The following is an 18,332-nucleotide window of genomic DNA, read 5'->3' as shown; positions in this document are numbered from 1 at the left end:
GGGCGGGGGGCAGACTACAAAAGCCACATGGAGACCAGGAGTTGGAGGGGCAAGTGGGGCATTAACTCCTTTGGGGGGGGTTCTTGCCCTTCTTCTTTCCACCCCCTCTCCCACCTCAGTGCTGCACATCTGGGAGGACCGGTCTTGGATTAGTATTCATGTTTCTGGTGCATTTGGGATGCATTGGGGTGCATGTGTGTTCAAAGCAAGCAGGATGGAAATGGACAGAATAGTGCCTCCACTTTCCCCCTCATATCTTGTCTTCTGGATATGCTAGATATGCTAGATCGGAATCCAGCCTAGCTAATGATCTTACAGGAAGTCAGTATGGCCATTGTATCAGATCTTCCCACTTAGCCATGATGCTCACAGCATGGCCTTTGGCCAGTCACTCCTTCTTTAGATTAGATAGATAGATAGATAGATAGATAGATAGATAGATAGATGATGATAGATAGATAGATAGATAGATAGATAGATAGATGAGAGATAGAGATGATAGAGATAGAGATATGCTTCTCCTTCAGAAGAGATAGGTGCAAAATTAAGTAATTAAAATGAAAAGAATCACACACTACTTTCATGCCAATATTTAATTGTGGTTAACATTCACGACTGCTGAAAAGCAGGCAGAGATACTTGGTTCAGCCACTGCAAAAGAACTTCACATCATTGAGTGCTGTGTCATCACCCTTGCCTTGGGGAGACTCCACCCTTGTCTGAATGCCATCAATGAATCCGGAGTAGCAGCGACTGCTCCATGGACCAAAATTACCCCAGGAAAGTCCATGGCCCATCAGCCCAGTTCCATCTTGGCAGGTGAACTGGATGTTGTTGGCTGCAGTATCGTCACCACTGCCCTGAGGTTTTTCCACCTTCAGAGAGAAAGAGACTAGATTGCCACGGGGGCAATACTGAATCTCTGTCCAGAATCCCCACCTGCCAAAGAAGACACTGACCGTTAATTAGAAATGGGACAGGAATCTGCTTGCTCCAAAAGGGATCAGGCCATTACTAGCATTGCAAGAGGAGGCTCTTAGTGTCTCAACGGCTTTGCATTGTTTTCAAAAGGTACCTGCTGCTCCTTCCTTCCCTTCTACCTTCCACTCCTAGTGAAGGCAGAGAAACCCATGATCACAGAATCAGGTATTATCGGTGTGTGAGTCTATGAAACTGTTAAATTTCGCAGTCTGCAATAAATATTGTTTGACACAGCCTAAGATCTTCTGGGTCTGAGATGACCCAGAATAATTATGTGTTTACTGGAAAAGAGTCGGGAAACCTTAAATGGGGAGAAGTATCAGTTTATTGGGGCTCAACTTGTTTTGAGCCACGTAGCTCTTCTGAGGAAACAGAACCCTGAGAGGATGTTAATAGGACATCAGAAGATGTAATGTGGGGCATGAGACTTTGGCCCTCCACTTCTTCCTCAAGAAGAATGAGAAACCAGCAACTAGGGACTGGGCCAGAAGGAGCAGTTGGTCAAATTCAGGGATCTCCTATCAACAGGATCTTGAAGAGGTATGGAATGATGGGTAAGCGATACTATCTTAGGAAGAGAGGTGGTAGACACTTGACTTTGGTTGCCACTGCTCAATCACCCCCCAAAAGAGAACTGGGTAGCCATGTTGACTTGCCCTCCTATCGGGTGCTGATCTAACAAATTTCAGTTCAGCCCCTTCAACCATTATCTTCCAAAGAATTGAACCAAAGTGGAGAAGAAAGCAAGAAAGCCACTCACGGTCCAACTGAAGACTCAATAACTGAACCATCCGTGCAGTGCAGGCGGATTCCGTTGAGGGCTGTGTCATCACCACGACCTTGAACTGGCTCTACCTAGAGGGAAAAGAGATGCAGAGAATGTGATAAATTTGAACTGCTGAACTACTGACATCAATCTAGTATATATTTTGGGAAATGGTTTTTCCATTTGTATGCTCTCTATGAGTATGGCCGCCTCTTGAGATATTGTCACTAAACCTGGCCCTAATGGTTCCTGAGGTGAGGATCTTTGTGGAATTTCGGGTACCAGGCGCCATTTTGAATCTAAATGGCAGACCAAAAGATTACTTGGCAATACTGCATTACATTTTTTTCCGAGTTCCAAAATTTTAATAATTTCCATTCCATTCCATTCCACTGAGTAAAAATAATCTCTTATATAACAGCTACAATCTTGTGATTTCAATTAGTGTTGATATAATAGGTAATTTATAAAGTTTCAAGTGAGGAACTTTAGCTGTAATCCTTATTCTTTCCTGCCTGTGATACTTTTTTTCCATGATGCTTTCCCATCCATATAATAATGCAATAATAATTTATAATTTATACCCCGCCTACAGGGCCGGATTTAGGTTTGATGACGCCGTAAGCTACTGAAGGTAATGGGGCCCTTTATATGTCCTGCTGTCCTTTGTCAACAACAAATTGCCGCTGTTTTTTGTGTTGAATATCTGCTATATGGTCATTTAAGGAACTTAAACATAGCTAAAGCCATTTGCACATAACAAAATATGTATTTTATCAAAGTAATTGTTAAACTTAAATTTTGGAAATGTACATCCAGGTTTTTTCCATTTAATTTTTTGAGGGGCCCCCAAGAGAGTGGGGGCCCTAAGCTATAGCTTGTTTAGCTTATACGTAAATCCGGCACTGCCTGCCCCCCTGGCTGGGTTTCCCAGTCACTCTGGGCGGCTCCCAACTGAATATTAAAACATAATACAGCATTAAACATTAAAAACTTACCTAAACAGGGCTTCCTTCAGATGTATTTTAAGAGTAAGGTAGTTGCTTATTGCCTTGCCATCTGATGGGAGGGTGTTCCACAGGGCAGGCACCACTACCAAGAAGGCCCTCTGCCTGGTTCCCTGTAACCTCACTTCTCACTATATGGTGTTGTATACAATATGGTGTTATATACAATGATACAACACTATATGGTGTTGTATCCTTTATTCCTGCAAGTGTTGGTTGCAGGGGAAGCTGGTTGGTTGGGAGAAGCTATTCTCTTACAGTTTCCAAAACTCACTGCATCGCTTTGTCCCGTGATTCAGCTTTCAGTAAACAAGCTGTCTTTGCTGTTTTTCCAGCCTCGGAAGAACAGTCTGAATCCAGACTGCAGATAGTTAATCCAAAAACTTCTCTTCTTGCAGCTGGCAGACTCCTTTCCTCCCTGCCACTTATTTATGGCCATTTATCCTTATCTCCTTAACACATTCCTTTGTGGATAATGGAGGTTAGGGAGCATTTGATAGCAATTCTGGCCATTTGGCCTAGCATCTCCTTAGTTAAGAGTCCATCCCTGTCCTCTTGCTTCCCCACATTTCTTGTTGAGTTCAAAAACTGTGTTCTGGGGAGTGTTCAGAAAAAAACAAAGGAAGGAGAGAGAGATCTGATTGTGACAGCAACCCAACAGCAAACCTTACCTTCAGTGAGAAGCCATGAGCATATCCCCGTGGACAAAATTGGATCGTCCCCCAAGTGCCCCATGGTCCTCCATTTTTCACTGTGAGGACAGAATTATAGTTCTCGTCTTCTGCATGGGCAAGGCAGCTGAAGAGGATCAAGAAGAGCATAGTAGTGATGGTGAAGTCCATGGAAAGCAATCTATTCTGAATCAAGGTAGAAAGAGTCCATCGAAGAATAACAGCCTTGAGAATTTATAGCCCAGAGACTTGGGCTGGGTCACATCTGGAAAATATCTCAGAAATAATAAAGAACAAGGCGGCACCACCTGTAGATAGATTTGCATGAAATACCTATTGTGTGTCAATATTGGCTACAGAGTTAAGGAAATAGTTTGATTCTGATAAGCTTCTCAGAGTAGCAGGGTATTTGAGTTGGAACCTCTTCAAGCCAAAATAAACCTGCAAAAAGTAAACTATTCTGTCTTGATTAAGTCCTGCAACTCACTTGGGTGCTATATCCACACCCTTAGAACAGCTACAATGAGAATTCACATTTCACTTTAATGTACATGGGGAAAGTGCAAGAATCACTGTGATATGGGTGTCTAAAGAGTTGAGGGTAAGGAAAATACAGATTATCCCAAGAACAATATCAGATCATAGCCCTGAATTTTTGGAAATGCAAGATGAAATTCAATCCACTTTTAGTTGGAGATAAAATGAGGACTTGTTAGAGGATCTAATTTTTTTTAAAAGCACAAAAAACCTTAGAAGATTATTTTGATCTAAATCTTAACAAAGACACCAAAATTCAAGTAGTATGGGGGAGACTTCCGGGTTGGTGCCTCCGGCAATGGCGGATTTCCTCTGATCGGGAGGAATCTGCTCCGTGGAAATTTGGGTCTGGCTGCCACGGCGAAGGCAGAGACCCGTAAAAATCACAGGCGGGAGAAGCCTGTGAACATGGGATTCGGCGGGCACCTTTTGTGCCTCCTCTATTCACGGGGAAACCCGGTTTCGGTGATCCGGAGCGACGTGGGGTGAGCGGCACGGTGCTTCGAATCGTCTGCTTCTTCCACGGAGCAAAGCCGCATAGCTGTTGCCGGAGAGCATTGACTTTTTCCTGTGGACAATTTGACTCCAAAGTAATTACCAGTGAGTAGAGCTGAAACGGGAGAATCGGATTTTAAATGTTTAATTTGGCATCGAAACGGGGAGGTTCGAAACAGGAAGTCCGCCTTCCCTATTTGTAAACAGACTGAGGCAAGGAGGCTGTAGGCTGAAGTCTTGGAAAGCCTTTTGTAAAAGACTAAATTTTCATCGGTAAAGAGCATAAAAACCCCCTTGGAGGCAGGAGAAGAGGGGGGAGTTGTGGACTGAGTATGCCTGCAGGAGAGAGTGAAGGGAATTAAAATACCACCGCTCTGACCCTGGAAACAGGCTGCCAGTAGGACTGACGTTTTGGAATGTTCATTGACAGCACTTAGAATGTTCCTTGACAGCTAGCAAAGTAAGAGAAATACATTGTTTCTATTGTCTCCGGCTGCTTCTAAAAAGGAGTAAAAAGTAACTGAAAACTGAAACTAACTTTGGATTGTATGAGTTGCGTTTAAAGGGGACATTGTTGACTATTATAAATAGAAACTGTTTCCTCCTAGTGGAAGTCTCTGAAATTGGTTACTTTATAAGAGCTGGGCTAGGGGGATTTCCAGCTGCAAGATAAGAATTGTGAGACTCTGGGATTGACCTTGAATCTTTCAAGTGTTATGGCAGATGGAAAGGAAAAAACAGACGAAATGTCGACAGAAGAGGCCTTAATGGTCGTATTAGTGAAAATAAACGATTCGCTGGAACAGCTTCACAGGAAAACAGACAATTTGGCACAAGAGGTGAACACCAACACAGAAACCATCCAGATATTGATACAGGAATTTACCTTGATATGGCAAACTGCGGATGAAGTCAGGGAGAAAACCCCTGCTGCTGAATGTAAAACAATACAACTGGAGTGTGAGAGAGCCCCATCCATTCAAAGGCAACTCGATGAACATAAGTTGACATCTGATATGATGGAACTTAAAGAAACCCTACCTGAATTGGGAAAGGAAAGCTTGACAGAGCTTCAGGAGGAGATAGGACTAACATCGGTTGAGAAAGAGAGGCTTTTGGGGGTCAGTATGACCGCCAAAAATGTGAATTTATTTAAGGGTAACTGTGAAGGACGTTGGATTGAAGAGAAGGGGGATTGGGAAATATGGACAAATCTGAAGTTGCTATTGTTGGGCCGAGCTGTTGGGGTGGGGATGAGGGTTGCTGTGTTGCCGGGGATGTTGCTTTTGTTCCAAACAGTGCAAGTTTTGGATGGGATGGATTGTTTCAGGAGGTGGCAGAGGGATGTTTCTGGATTGGTTTGGCAGGGCAGGAAGCCTTGAGTAAAATTTAAGATATTGACGGATGCCAAAGAAGGAGGTGGACCTGCCCTGCCACACCCCTAAACTTTGTTGTGAACCATCTGCTTCTTGCTGGCTGAGAGAATGGTTGTCTCTTGGAAGCACTGAAGTGTTGGATAATGGCAGATGAAGTTGATGGACTAGATGGAATTGGCGGGAAAGACTGGCAAGATCTGAGACCAGGGAGAAGAGTCGGTGGAAGAAGACTGGGAAAAGTTTTAAGATTATTTATAGAAATATTGTAAAATTAAAGAATGTTAGAAGAATGTTGGAATGAAGTTATATGGCTTCAGTAGAAATGTTATAAGGAATTAAGTATAAATAGATTAATAGAGTATTAAAGGAAAATAAGGTTAAAATGTGTTAAGATAATTATAGGATAGAAAACAGGGGGAGATGGAAAGGAATTGCTGAAATAATTAATAGAAGTGGAATACAAAAAGGGAGGTGTGAGGAGACCGTGGAAATATGTGAAAGAAAGATAAGTTATTGGAAGTTTTTTCTCCTTTTTTGTTTTTGATGTGTTTTTAAATTGTTTTTGTCTTGTTTTGTTAATTTTTATGTAGTGTTTTTGTATTGTGATGTACTGTTTTTTTCTTTTTTCTTTTGTAAGTGTTTAAATTGTTGTAAAAGGAATAAATATTATTATATATAAAAAAATCAAGTAGTATGGGATGCCAGTAAAGCGATCGTGAATGGTCTATTTATTCAGCAAAACACGTACAGAAGAAAACAGGGAGAGAAAAAGAAAAGGGAGATTTTAGAGGCATTAATGAAAAATGAAAGATAGCTAATAAACAGACCAAATAAAGAGTCCATAAAACAAGCAATAAAATTGTTACAAACACAATATTCAATGATTATTAACCAAGAAATAGAGTGGAAGATAAAAAGAATGAAACAGAAATATTTTGAAAATAAAAAAATTCCTTCCAGTAGCACCTTAAAGACCAACTAAGTTAGTTCTTGGTATGAGCTTTCGTGTGCATGCACACTTCTTCAGATTGGTATCTGAAGAAGTGTGCATGCACACGAAAGCTCATACCAAGAACTAACTTAGTTGGTCTTTAAGGTGCTACTGGAAGGAATTTTTTTATTTTGACTATGGCAGACCAACACGGCTACCTATCTGTAACTAGAAATATTTTGAGTATGCAAACAAACCAGGGAAATTATTAGCATGGCAGTTAAACAAAAATGAGCAAAAAAATTTATAAAGAAAATAAAATTAAATGACAAAATTATAGACAACCCCTAATTAGGAAGGCTTTTATTAAATATTTTACAGAACTATATAGAAAAGGAAGAGAAAAAAGTAAAGATATAGATCGATACCTGAAGGGTAGTACTCTGCCAAGGATAGCAGAAGAGAAATTAACAATTTTAAATGCCAACATAACAATACAGGAAATACTAGATGCAATCAACTTAGCAAAAATAGAGGAATCGACAGGACCAGACGGATTAAAAGCAAAATAATATAAGAAATTGAACAATCAATTGTTGAAACCATTACAGGAGATAATGAATGAAATTTTAACTTCAGGGAAAGCCCCAGAGACATAGAAAGAGGCATATATAACTTTAACTCCAAAACAAGAGGCTGATGTGTTAGCAGTTAATAATTATAGACTGATTTCATTATTAAATAATGATTATAAACTATTTGCTAACATAATGGCCTATAGGATGAAATTAGTACTGAAAGATTATATACATCAAGATCAGGCCGGATTCCTTCCAGGAAGACAAATGAAGGATAATATTAGGAATATTATTGACATCATAGAATACCTGGAATTGAGAAATGAAAAGGAAGCAGCACTAATGTTCATAGATGCGGAAAAATCCTTCGACAATGTCTCTTGGGAATTCATGGGGAAAATTTTCAAGAAATGAAATTTGGAGATAAATTTAGGAAAGGAATTCAAGCCATATATTCAGACCAAAAAGCAAAATTAATTGTAAATTAGGTGATAACAGAGGAATGCAAAATTCAAAAAGACACAAGACAAGGATGTCCATTATCACCTTTATTATTTATATTAGTGTTGGGGGTACTTGCTAGAAATATCAGAGCAGATGAAAATATTAAAGGAATTAAAATAAGCAAAAAATCATATATATTAAAAGCCTATGCAGAATATCTTGTAATTATGGTAGAAGAACCTAAAGACTCTCTCCCAAAAGTTATAGAAAAAAATCAGGAGTCTGGCCAAGTAGCAGGATTTAAATTAAATAAAAACAAGACCAAATTATTAGTTAAAAATTTAAAAGAAGCAGATAAAAAAGAATTGTCTCAAATCATAGGAATAGAAACTCATTAAAAAGTTAAATATTTGGGAATTTGTCTCACAACCAGGAATATTAATATCTATAAAGACAATTATGAAAAATGCTGGAATGAGGTAAAAAGGAATCAAGAAATATGGAGGGGGGACAAATCTTTCCTTATTAGGAAGAATTGCAGCAATCAAAATGAATGTTTTCCAAATACAAACAACACCGGTAATAAGTGATGCAGTTTTCTTTAAGAAGTGGCAAAAAGATATATCCAAATTTATCTGGAAAGGAAAGAAGCCGAGAATAAAATATAAAATATTAACAGGTGTTAAGGACAGAGGAGATTTCTCTCTTCCAGATTTAAAATTGTATTATGAGGCAAGCCGCATTACTTGAATTCGGGATTGGGTTAAGTTAGAAAATACTGATTTATTAGATTTGGAGGGACATGATAACATATTTGGTTGGCATGCGTATTTATGGTAATTAAGAGGCTGATATGGGAGTATGCAGCCTCCCTTGCCCCCCCCAAGGGAATGGGGGGGACTGCCTTGCCAGCTGTGTCCATAATTCACCCCCGGATTTGAAAGAAGGGGGTGAGGACACTTGGCACGAAGCCCTTGGGTGAGGTCGGCTCTCCCTGACGCTGTCTCTAATCGTGCACTGGCTCGCATTAGCTCGAAATATATAATTGGAAATATATAATTGGAAAGAAGCTAATGCACATACATCATGTGAAGATCGGGAGTAAAGACTGCTGATTAATGGGATCTCTGTGAGCGGAGCGACGGGCTGGACAAATAAATCAAGTGAAGAATCATCATTAAAAGATTGGTATGTTGGAGTGAAACGGAAAGGGGGGGAGGAAAAAACTTTTTTTTTTTTTTTTGTCTTATGTGAGTACTAATAACCGTCCCCTCCAGAGAGAAGAATCGTTGCAAATTACTAATCACAAGCAGGAGTTAAGAACTGTGTGGAAATGAATTACTGATCAAAGAGAGGACTGGTGGAAACATCAGGGAATGGAAAGAAAGTTTTATGACGTTGTTATAAATGGAGTTTCGTTAAGACAGGCTTGCCCATAGGAGGACGAGGGGGAGGAGGACCAGGGTCATCGGAATGTGAATGTATGGTTATCAGAATGTGATCTTGACCTGGCAGGGCCCCCTGAGATATAGATTGGCAAGCCTGTGGAAATCAGCGGACAGACTGTGGGAATGTTCTTTACGGAGGTGTGGAAATGGCATCTGTCCTTTATGTGATATGACTCTTGGAGAGTGCAAAACCCACACAGGATATGTTTGTTTTCAACCCACTTGTGAAGATTATCAGAGATCACAAAGAAAGGAATATATGATAACAACAAGAAGATGAGGAAAATAACAAAGAGACTATCTGGACAGAACTGGATAGAACTGTTTAATTAAAGCAGCAGCAAGAGTGAAGTTTGGATCCCTTTCGGAGCTTGAAGTATGGGTACCCCCAACAAAATTTTAAAAATCTGGCTGTGTAATTTGGAACTAATGTGATTTGGAATTAATGTGATTTGATTGGCCTGTTAATAAAAATTATATTTTTTTAAAAAGGAGGTGTGAATGTTCAGTGGAGACAGCCAGGAGTGGCCCCATCTTCAGTCACTTGGATGGTTGTTGACTGAATGGCCAGCCAGCCAGCGGATCATGGGGCCATTGTTGTTGCTGGCCAGTGTGCCTTCTCAATCTGCTGCCTGCAAAGCGGCAGTGCAGGTCTCCTTCAGGTCCTTCTTCAGAGTGAGGCATTGTGGGTGAGGGCACCCTGAAGAATGCCTGTGTCACCACTTTATGTAAGTGTTTATATACAATGGCTCGAAATGGCTGCATTATATAAGCATGTAAGAAGTTAAGAAAGGTTGCTAGTCCGGGACTGACTCACTGTATAATTCCCCACCCCACCCCACCCCCAAGTTATCTAGGGCCGCTAGTTCAGTGCCTAATGAGAGAATCCCACAGGCATGGGCCCACAGATACAATATATCTCAATGGGAGAAACCTATCTCTAGGGCTAGACACATTCAAATGGCTACAGGCAATCCTTCAGATAACCTGGTCCCAAACCTACTAGAGCTTTAAACCTAATGCCCTGCTCTTTAAATGGGGTCTAGAAATGAATAGGTAACCAATGAAAGACCTACATTGGCTTCCAGTATGTTTCCAAGCACAATTCAAAGTGTTGGTGCTGACCTTTAAAGCCCTAAATGGCCTTGGTCCAGTATACCTGAAGGAGCGTCTCTGCCTCTATCATTCTGCCTGGACACTAAGGTCCAGTGCCAAGGGCCTTCTGGCAGTTCCCTCGCTGCAAGAAGACAAGTTACAGGGAACCAGGCAGAGGGCCTTCTTGGTAGTGACACCCGCCCTGTGGTACGCCCTCCCACCAGATGTCCCACCACCCGCCCTGTGGTACGCCCTCCCACCAGATGTCCCACCACCCACCCTGTGGTACGCCCTCCCACCAGAGAAAAATAACTACCAAACTTTTAGAAGACATCTGAAGGCAGCCCTGTTTAGGGAAGCTTTTAATGTTTAATAGGTTATTGTATTTTAGTATTTTGTTGGAAGCTGCCCAGAGTGGCTGGGGAAACCCAGCCAGATGGGCGGGGTATAAATTATTATTATTATTATTATTATTATTATTATTATTATTATTATGCATAGTCTGCCCAGAAAATACCGGGACCACCACAAAAACCCTTAAGCCATCACCGCTTTTCATCATGTCATGCAGGGTCAGGGCCGGATTAAGACCGTTAGAAGCCCTAAACGAGAGCTTTCCAAACTTTGTGTCATGATGCATTAGTTTGTCAGCTGCAGTGTGTAGGTGTGTCATGCAAATGCTTCCTTGGTGGACCGAGTAGCATTTTACCAATTACCAGAATCTAATTTTGTTCTATTGATGTATATCATTAATCTCTATTATTACTAGTTTACTGTTATTTACTGCTCTTGTGGTAGTATATATGCCTGTAATTCTTCCATTTATTGTGGGAGCCTTTTCCCCTCAGCTGCAATATATGGTCCATGGTAAATCTGGCAAAGGAAAATTTCTGTGGTGCCCCCCTTCTCTTGATAAGTGTGTGTTTATTTTGCCTAAAGCTTAATCCAGCCTTGTGCAGAGTCCCAAATTCTACAAGCAGGGAAAGGGAGTGGGGAAGGGCGAGTGTGTGGAAGGAGATGGCTCAACCCCTCACAGTGATGCACTGGAACCTGCAGGGAGGAGAGGGGGTTGGGCACCAGCTGTTGTTGTTGCTGCTCCACTTCTCAGCTCCACCAGTTGGTACCGCTCAATGCATCCGACCTGGGTGATGGTAGTAGCAGGAGCGGCCTAAGGGTGCCGGGCTCACGCAGGTGAACAGAGGTCATAGCCACTGACCATAGAGACTATGTTACTGGTGCAGAAGGGCTGCCTTGAAACTTCTGGTGTGGGAGCCTCTTCTGACACTCAAGGCTGGTTGATTTTACCATGTGGTTTTACCATATATCATAAAAGGCTGCTGCATATAACCAAGACATTTACCAGTACAGTATTGTGACATACACCTCTTGGTAACAGCCGTTTGGGCAACTCCGCCAGCCCTGCTCTTTCCCCATATTCCAATGCGGGGTGGAGGGGGATGTAATCCACTGGAGCAGTCAAGTACAACATTACCTGTTTGGCTAGAGTGGACATGCAAGGGAATGTTGGTCCGGCCAGTTTAAACATCCTGTTACACCTGGCTGGAGCATCCTTTCCTTTGCATATGACCAGTAGGTGGGCATGACCTTTCCAGACCTGGTAAAACGCCAAGTCATGTAGCCACCTCCCTTCTTTTTCGTCCTGCCTGCTTCCTGCTTCACCTGGACTGCACTGCTGGCTCTCAGCCAGCAGTCCCTGGGTTATCTCCCATATGGGGTAAACCTATTTCTATGTATCTGTAACTTTAAGCCTAAAGTCTTCCTTCAGGAATCACACAGTGCTCTGTCCGATCATGAGTAAACTTCTTTTTGTTACTTATGAATAAGACTGTTGTGTCTTTATTCTTTTAGGGGGGATTAAAGGGGTCTTACCAGGAACATATCCCAATCTGGGCAAGCCAGATTGAATTGCTTATTATTTTAAGAGATTCTAACGAGTCTGCAGCCAACTTTCTGCTGTGTGATATGGGAATGTACAGTACTCTGCTATATGAAGAAATTTGCTAGTGTGAGTTAGGAAGGATAATATCAATCAATACATTGGTACCTCAGGTTACATATGCTTCAGGCTACAACGCTTCAGGTTACAGACTCTACTAACCCAGAAATAGTACCTCAGGTTAGGAACTTTGCTTCAGGATAAGAACAGAAATCATGCTCCGGGGGCGCAGCAGCAGCAGGAGGCACCATTAGCTAAAGTGGTGCTTCAGGTTAAGAACAGTTCTTTAATATTTTTCATTGCTTCTCATCCAGAAGTGATAGGTGCAGAATTCTGTTCAAAAGAATCACACACAATTCTCAGGACAATGTTTAATTGTTGTTAACCTTCACAAATACCGAAAAGTAGCAGAGATACGCTGTAAAGGGCGCAGGCACATAGAGTTCAGTCACAGCAGAAGAACTTCACATCATTAAGTGTTGTATCATCGTCCTTGCCTTGGAGACCCTCCACCTTTGTCTGGATCCCACAGATATAACCAGAGGAGCAGCGATTGCTCCATGCGCCAAAATTACCCCAGGTAAGTCCCTGGCCCATCAGCCCAGTTCCATCTTGACAAGTGAACTGGATGTTGTTGGCAGCCGTATCATCACCTTTGCCCCGGGGTGCTTCCACTCTCAGAGAGAAAGAGATCAGATTGCTTTGGGGGCAATAGTGAATCCCTGTCCAGGTTCCCCACCTGCCAAAGAAGACACTGGTGTTAATTAGTCACACATGGGAAGCCTTCTGCTCACACCTAAACAGATCAGGTCCATGTGAATATTCCAAGAGGATGCACCCAAAGTCTCAAGGGCTCTGTATTGTTGTGCCCAAAATTTCACAAAGCAGCTGCCTCTGCCCCTCCTTTCTGCCCCAACACTCCCTAATTATCACTTTAATGTATCATTATTGCTTAACACAACCTAAGATCATCTGGGCCTGAGATGTTTGCCTCCTTAAGTCTCATCACTGCCTTCTCACTTAGCTCCTTCTCTGAGGCCAACATCTATGGCAAACCAAGAGGGAGAGGGCAAGATAACCAGAGGCTGCTGCTCCCTGTCCTTCCTCCTGTCCCTTGCTCAAAGAGATTCAGTGAACTTGTAAAGACAGCAAGAGTTGCAGCTAAGAAAGTAAGCTCAAGGTGTCCATACTGGGTCACCTATGGGATACAGGGATTGGCAAGTCCTAACAGTGCCAACCTCTAAAACCAGGCCTGCTATCAATTTTTTGGGGTCCTGCAAAGTTGAGTTGGAAGCCAGCAAAAGGCTAGAGTTGGTTCCCTTTGAGAGGTCAGAAAAAGCAAGGTGAACCCTATGGTTTCTTCGTGCTGGTCTAACCTAGCATAGCAAATTTCAGTTCAGCACCTCCCACCAACACCTTCCCAAAAATTGCAACCAAAAGGAAAGGAAATCAAGAGAGATGCTCACGGTCCAGTTGCAGACTCAATTACTGAACTGTCAGTGCAGTGCAGGCGAATTCCATTTAGGGCTGTATCATCATCCTTGACACCACCACCTTGGTTTGGCTCTACCTGGTGGGAGAAGAGACAAAGAGACTGAGATAAATCTGAAGATAAACCAAGGACTGCAAAAATCAAAGTCAAAGTAAATCTGTCAGGGACTGGACTGAGGAGGAATGGTGGGAGCCCCCCCCCCCCCATTTATCTGTCCGCCCCCAAGGGCAGGAGGGCAGTATTGATTTAGAACAGTGGTTTGCAGAGGGGCATAGCCCAGAGGGGAAAAGCTTGGAAATACTGGGTGAGGAACAGCCAGAATAGGAAACACCAGGAAAGAGACAGCTGGCAGATTCAGTGTCCTTGGACAGCATTCCTGACCTCACTTCGCCTAAGACTAGAAAGGCTTGGAAAGTGATAAAAAGGAAAGTGCAACAGCAACAAGCTCAGATTACTCAACGTAGGAGTGGCGTAGATTAATGGGGACAGAGGGGGTGAACCTTTACTGGGAGCAACGCCAATATTTAGAGGGATATACAGCACTTTGCTTCTCACTGTGATTATTAAAGAACTTATCTGGTAAGAACGCGCCTTTCGTTTGATCTGCTTATTTACTGCCACCAGGGGAGGGATCCGATTCCCGAAAGCCTGACAAAATCATGAGTTCAATAAGATCGAAGTTCAATTAACTTGGCATGGATGCAACAGTTTTCAGCTGGAATTATGCATGCCCTTAAGTCTGCAGCCTCACCTGGATACTATTACCATGGCCAGGGTAGATTTTCCATGCCTGAGATAGGAATGCAGCCCCTTTCTAACCATGCAGCAATAGAGATAAAGCTCTTTCCCTGGGCAGATGACTAAGAGGGAGGGCGTAGGCTTAAAATAAGGGTAGTATTCCATTAAAATTTGTACAGAGCAGTCCCGTTGATAGTAATAACATGACTCATGTGTGTTAATTTCAAGAATTCTACACCAAGTAAAACCTGATTACTGTGTTCCGTTCATAGTTTTTTTAAAGAATCAGAATTGGAAGGGAAAACAAGGGTCATCTAGTCCATACGATGCAGGAATTTGCCCAACATAGGGCTTGAACCCATGACCCTGAGATTAAGAGTCTCATGCCCAACCCACTGAGCTATCACACCAGCCATTCTTTGTGGGTGGGTGATGGAACACAGTGCATTCAGCCATAATTATCAACCTTGAGTGATTAATAAAAATAGAGTCTGGCAATCACTTCCTATACTGCAGACTTCCCAACTTTGATCCCTCTCAGATCTTTTAGATGATAACACCCATCATCCCAGACCATTTGTCATGCTGGCTGGGGTTGATGGGAACTGGAGTCCAACTTATCTGGAGATGTCCTATATATCCTACATGTAAGCAGTCCCACCAACCAGAGTCAGTCCACTCATTAGGCAGGGTGAGGCTGCTGCTTCGGGCACCAGAAGCCCCCCCAGGTGGCATGCCCATGGGTGCCCCATCTGCCTGGCCGCCTCCACCGTCAGCAGAGAAGCACCTCCACCACTGGCACTGATTTTGGGCAAGGTAGGTGGTTGAGGTAGTGGCGGCAGCAGTAGGGCAAAGTGGATCTTCCCCTTTTGCCTCAAGCAGTGAAACAGGGTGCACTGCCCCACCACCAAATAATCTGCCCGCATACCAGGGCTTTTTTTTTCAGCCAGAACTCGCCAGAACTCAGTTCCGGCAGCTCTCAAGTGGGCACTATTGCCATTCTAAGAGAACAAGACACCTCTTTTTCTAGGAAAATAGCACCACTGCATAAGTTGCTAATATATTTCACTCGGTGGCCCAAATTACCATCTGGCTACTCAACCTTTTATTGTCCATAATTTAGATAAAGCAGAGGACTAAAAAACTTAAGAGTCCATCAGTTCTCTATTGTTTCCCCATCTTCAGAAGGTGTTCAGAAAGAAAGGGAGGGAGGAACTTCAAAGTGACAGCAGCCCTGGAGGAAACCTTACCTTCAGTGAGAAGCCATGAGCGTATCCCTGAGGGCAAAACTGGATTACCCCCCAGCTACCCCAAGGTCCTCCATTTGTCACAGAAAGGATAGAATTAAAGTTTCGGGCTTCCACAGACCCAAGGCAGCAGCAGAGGATCAAGAAGAACGCAGGTGAGGCAGTGAGATCCATGGTATCTCTGCTCTGAAGCTAGCTGAAGGAAAGCAGCCTTGGGAATTTATAGCCCAGAGGTCTGAGCCGGATCATACCCTGAGACAAGGAAATACTTTCGAAACTTGCAAAAGGTAAAAGAAGACCACCAGTAGGTGTATTTGCATTGAATGTGCATTACGTGTCAGTAGTGACTACGGCATTAAGGAAGCAGTTTGATTCTGCTAAACCTCTTGGAGCTGGAAGGGGGTTTTTTGGCTGGAACTGGTCTGAGGCAAAGTAAACCAGAAGAAAATGACCTCTTGGTGACATTGTGTTGCTCACTTGGGCATTATTATTCCTTAGGACGGCTATAATAAGTGAAAGGAGGAAGAAACTGTCACTAAAAGCTGAGTACACGATGGGTGAACCTCAAGTAGTGACTGCTGGGCCTGGCCCTGTCGTGAACCATACTGACCTACACTTCTTCGATGGCAGATGGTGAGGGATGGTGAATCTCACACGGCCACCACCCCATCTGCTGCTCTTAGAGCCGCCCTGTTCCATCTCCACTGCCATGACCCTGATGGACTAAGCAGCCATATGACCACATAGACTGTTCCTGGCCCAGTGTGCCTTCAGAATCTGCTGCCCGCAGTATGTCTGCACATCAGGCTCACTGATTCTAGGGGGCTGAGGTTTCTTTGGCCCTCTCAATATTTTTTTTCAGGAGACACCGCAGGTTTTGTGGTGTCACACGCATCTCCCAACACCACGCAGGCCAGTGCAGCCTTCCACTAGGTGCACTGGCCTGTGCAGTGTCGAGAGACGCACATGACGTCACGCAACCCTTCATTCCCCAGCTTCTCCCTGATGTGTTTGTATGTGTAGGGATGTGTGTGTGTGTTTGCACACACACACCTGCCTAAAGCTAGGATCTAGTGAACAACAGAGATGTTTACACAATGTAAGTACACAAAGAAGGCATTGCTGCATGCAATCAGCTATGAAAACAGAGTCCTGTTTTATACTGAAAATAAAATGCCTACACCAAACGAAGGAAAATGGTGAAGCTGACATACAAACACTTTGTATTTACCCTTCCCTATCACTTTGAAGGGCAAATTATTTAAATTATTTAATTGCAATGGTTCGGCAGCTAGTGGTTATGTAGGGAATATGTGGAGTGTTTATTCCTTTATTTTAAATTGTGCCTTATACTGTCTTCATGCCTACTCAGAAGTAGGTCCCACTGAGTTTGATAGCATTTACTCTCTGGTATGTGCCTGATCATCGGGACGCGGGTGGCACTGTGGGTAAAAGCCTCAGCGCCTAGGGCTTGCCGATCGAAAGGTCGGCGGTTTGAATCCCCGCGGCGGGGTGCGCTCCCGTTGCTCGGTCCCAGCGCCTGCCAACCTAGCAGTTTGAAAGCACCCCCGGGTGCAAGTAGATAAATAGGGACCGCTTACTGGCGGGAAGGTAAACGGCGTTTCCGTGTGCTGCGCTGGCTCGCCAGATGCAGCTTGTCACACTGGCCACGTGACCCGGAAGTGTCTGCGGACAGCGCTGGCCCCCGGCCTCTTGCGTGAGATGGGCACACAACCCTAGAGTCTGTCAAGACTGGCCCGTACGGGCAGGGGTACCTTTACCTTTACCTATGTGCCTGATCAAGGGACACAGGTGGCGCTGTGGGTTAAAAACCACAGAGCCTAGGACTTGCTGATCAGGAGGTCGGTGGTTCTAATCCCCGTGACGGGGTGAGCGAGCGTTGCTCAGTCCCTGCTCCTGCCAACCTAGCAGTTTGAAAGCACGTCAAAGTGCAAGTAGATAAATAGGTCCCGCTCCGGTGGGAAGGTAAACGACGTTTCCATGCGCTGCTCTGGTTCGCCAAAAGCGGCTTAGTCATGCTGGCCTCATGACCCGGAAGCTGTACGCCGGCTCCATTGGCCAATAAAGTGAGATGAGCGCTGCAACCCCAGAGTCGGCCACTACTGGACCTAATGGTCAGGGGTCCCTTTACCTTTTAACTTTACCCTATTTGCCTGATCATGCTCATGGTTTCCCATTTTAAGAGGCTTGCTCCAAAATGAAAAGTCACTATAGCTTACAAAACTCAAAAAGTAATAAAAATATTTAGCAATCCTGCTGATAAGATTATTTTTCCCCTTCAATGGGGAAGGAAGTTCTGCAAATATATTTCACAACAGCTGAAAATGGTGCAATACTTTAATCTTACCAGAAATTGATAATATTTCTCCCTCTCTCCTGTTGAGGATGTTGTTCAAATATTAAACTAGTACTATCCACTGTAAAAGTTGTTTTATGTCAGTTAGTCTTTAGGATTCATGGCGGATGAATATGCAGTTGTAAATGCTTAAAATAAGACTCCATGGATGGGATGGGGGGAAGTCTCGAGATTCGGAGAATCTCCTCATAC

The 18,332-nt window shown here is 43.4% G+C and overlaps 1 protein-coding gene and 1 pseudogene across 2 annotated transcripts; both read right to left on the bottom strand.

Moving 5' to 3' along the window:
• Positions 1-606: 606 nt before the first annotated feature.
• Positions 607-3,651, bottom strand: LOC310705358 (vitelline membrane outer layer protein 1-like; annotated as a pseudogene). The gene is made up of 3 exons (XR_014530084.1): positions 3,426-3,651; positions 1,742-1,836; positions 607-939 (listed from the first exon to the last, which is right to left on the bottom strand). The product of XR_014530084.1 is annotated as a vitelline membrane outer layer protein 1-like (transcript).
• An 8,923-nt stretch (positions 3,652-12,574) lies between these two features.
• On the bottom strand, positions 12,575-15,940 carry LOC310705366 (vitelline membrane outer layer protein 1-like). Its single transcript, XM_083500061.1, has 3 exons — positions 15,767-15,940; positions 13,753-13,856; positions 12,575-13,025 (listed from the first exon to the last, which is right to left on the bottom strand). The coding sequence occupies exons 1-3, from the start codon at positions 15,935-15,937 to the stop codon at positions 12,731-12,733; spliced, it is 570 nt and encodes a 189-aa protein (XP_083356187.1). The 5' UTR covers positions 15,938-15,940; the 3' UTR covers positions 12,575-12,730.
• Positions 15,941-18,332: the final 2,392 nt, after the last annotated feature.

This window comes from Podarcis liolepis (assembly GCF_965112155.1).
Source record: "Podarcis liolepis genome assembly, chromosome: 4".
Lineage (NCBI taxonomy): Eukaryota > Metazoa > Chordata > Lepidosauria > Squamata > Lacertidae > Podarcis > Podarcis liolepis.
The sequence above is the reverse complement of the archived record's forward strand: the minus strand, read 5'-3'. Positions and strand labels throughout refer to the sequence as shown.

What these genes read in the sequence shown, in the direction of transcription:
- LOC310705366 (XM_083500061.1), bottom strand. Translation starts at nt 15,937, where the DNA reads ATGGATCTCACTGCCTCACCTGCGTTCTTCTTGATCCTCTGCTGCTGC. An exon ending in CTCATGGCTTCTCACTGAAG is followed by an intron (nt 13,857 to 15,766) that starts GTAAGGTTTCCT and finishes TTCTCCCACCAG; the next exon opens with GTAGAGCCAAACCAAGGTGG. An exon ending in ATTGAGTCTGCAACTGGACC is followed by an intron (nt 13,026 to 13,752) that starts GTGAGCATCTCT and finishes CTTCTTTGGCAG; the next exon opens with GTGGGGAACCTGGACAGGGA.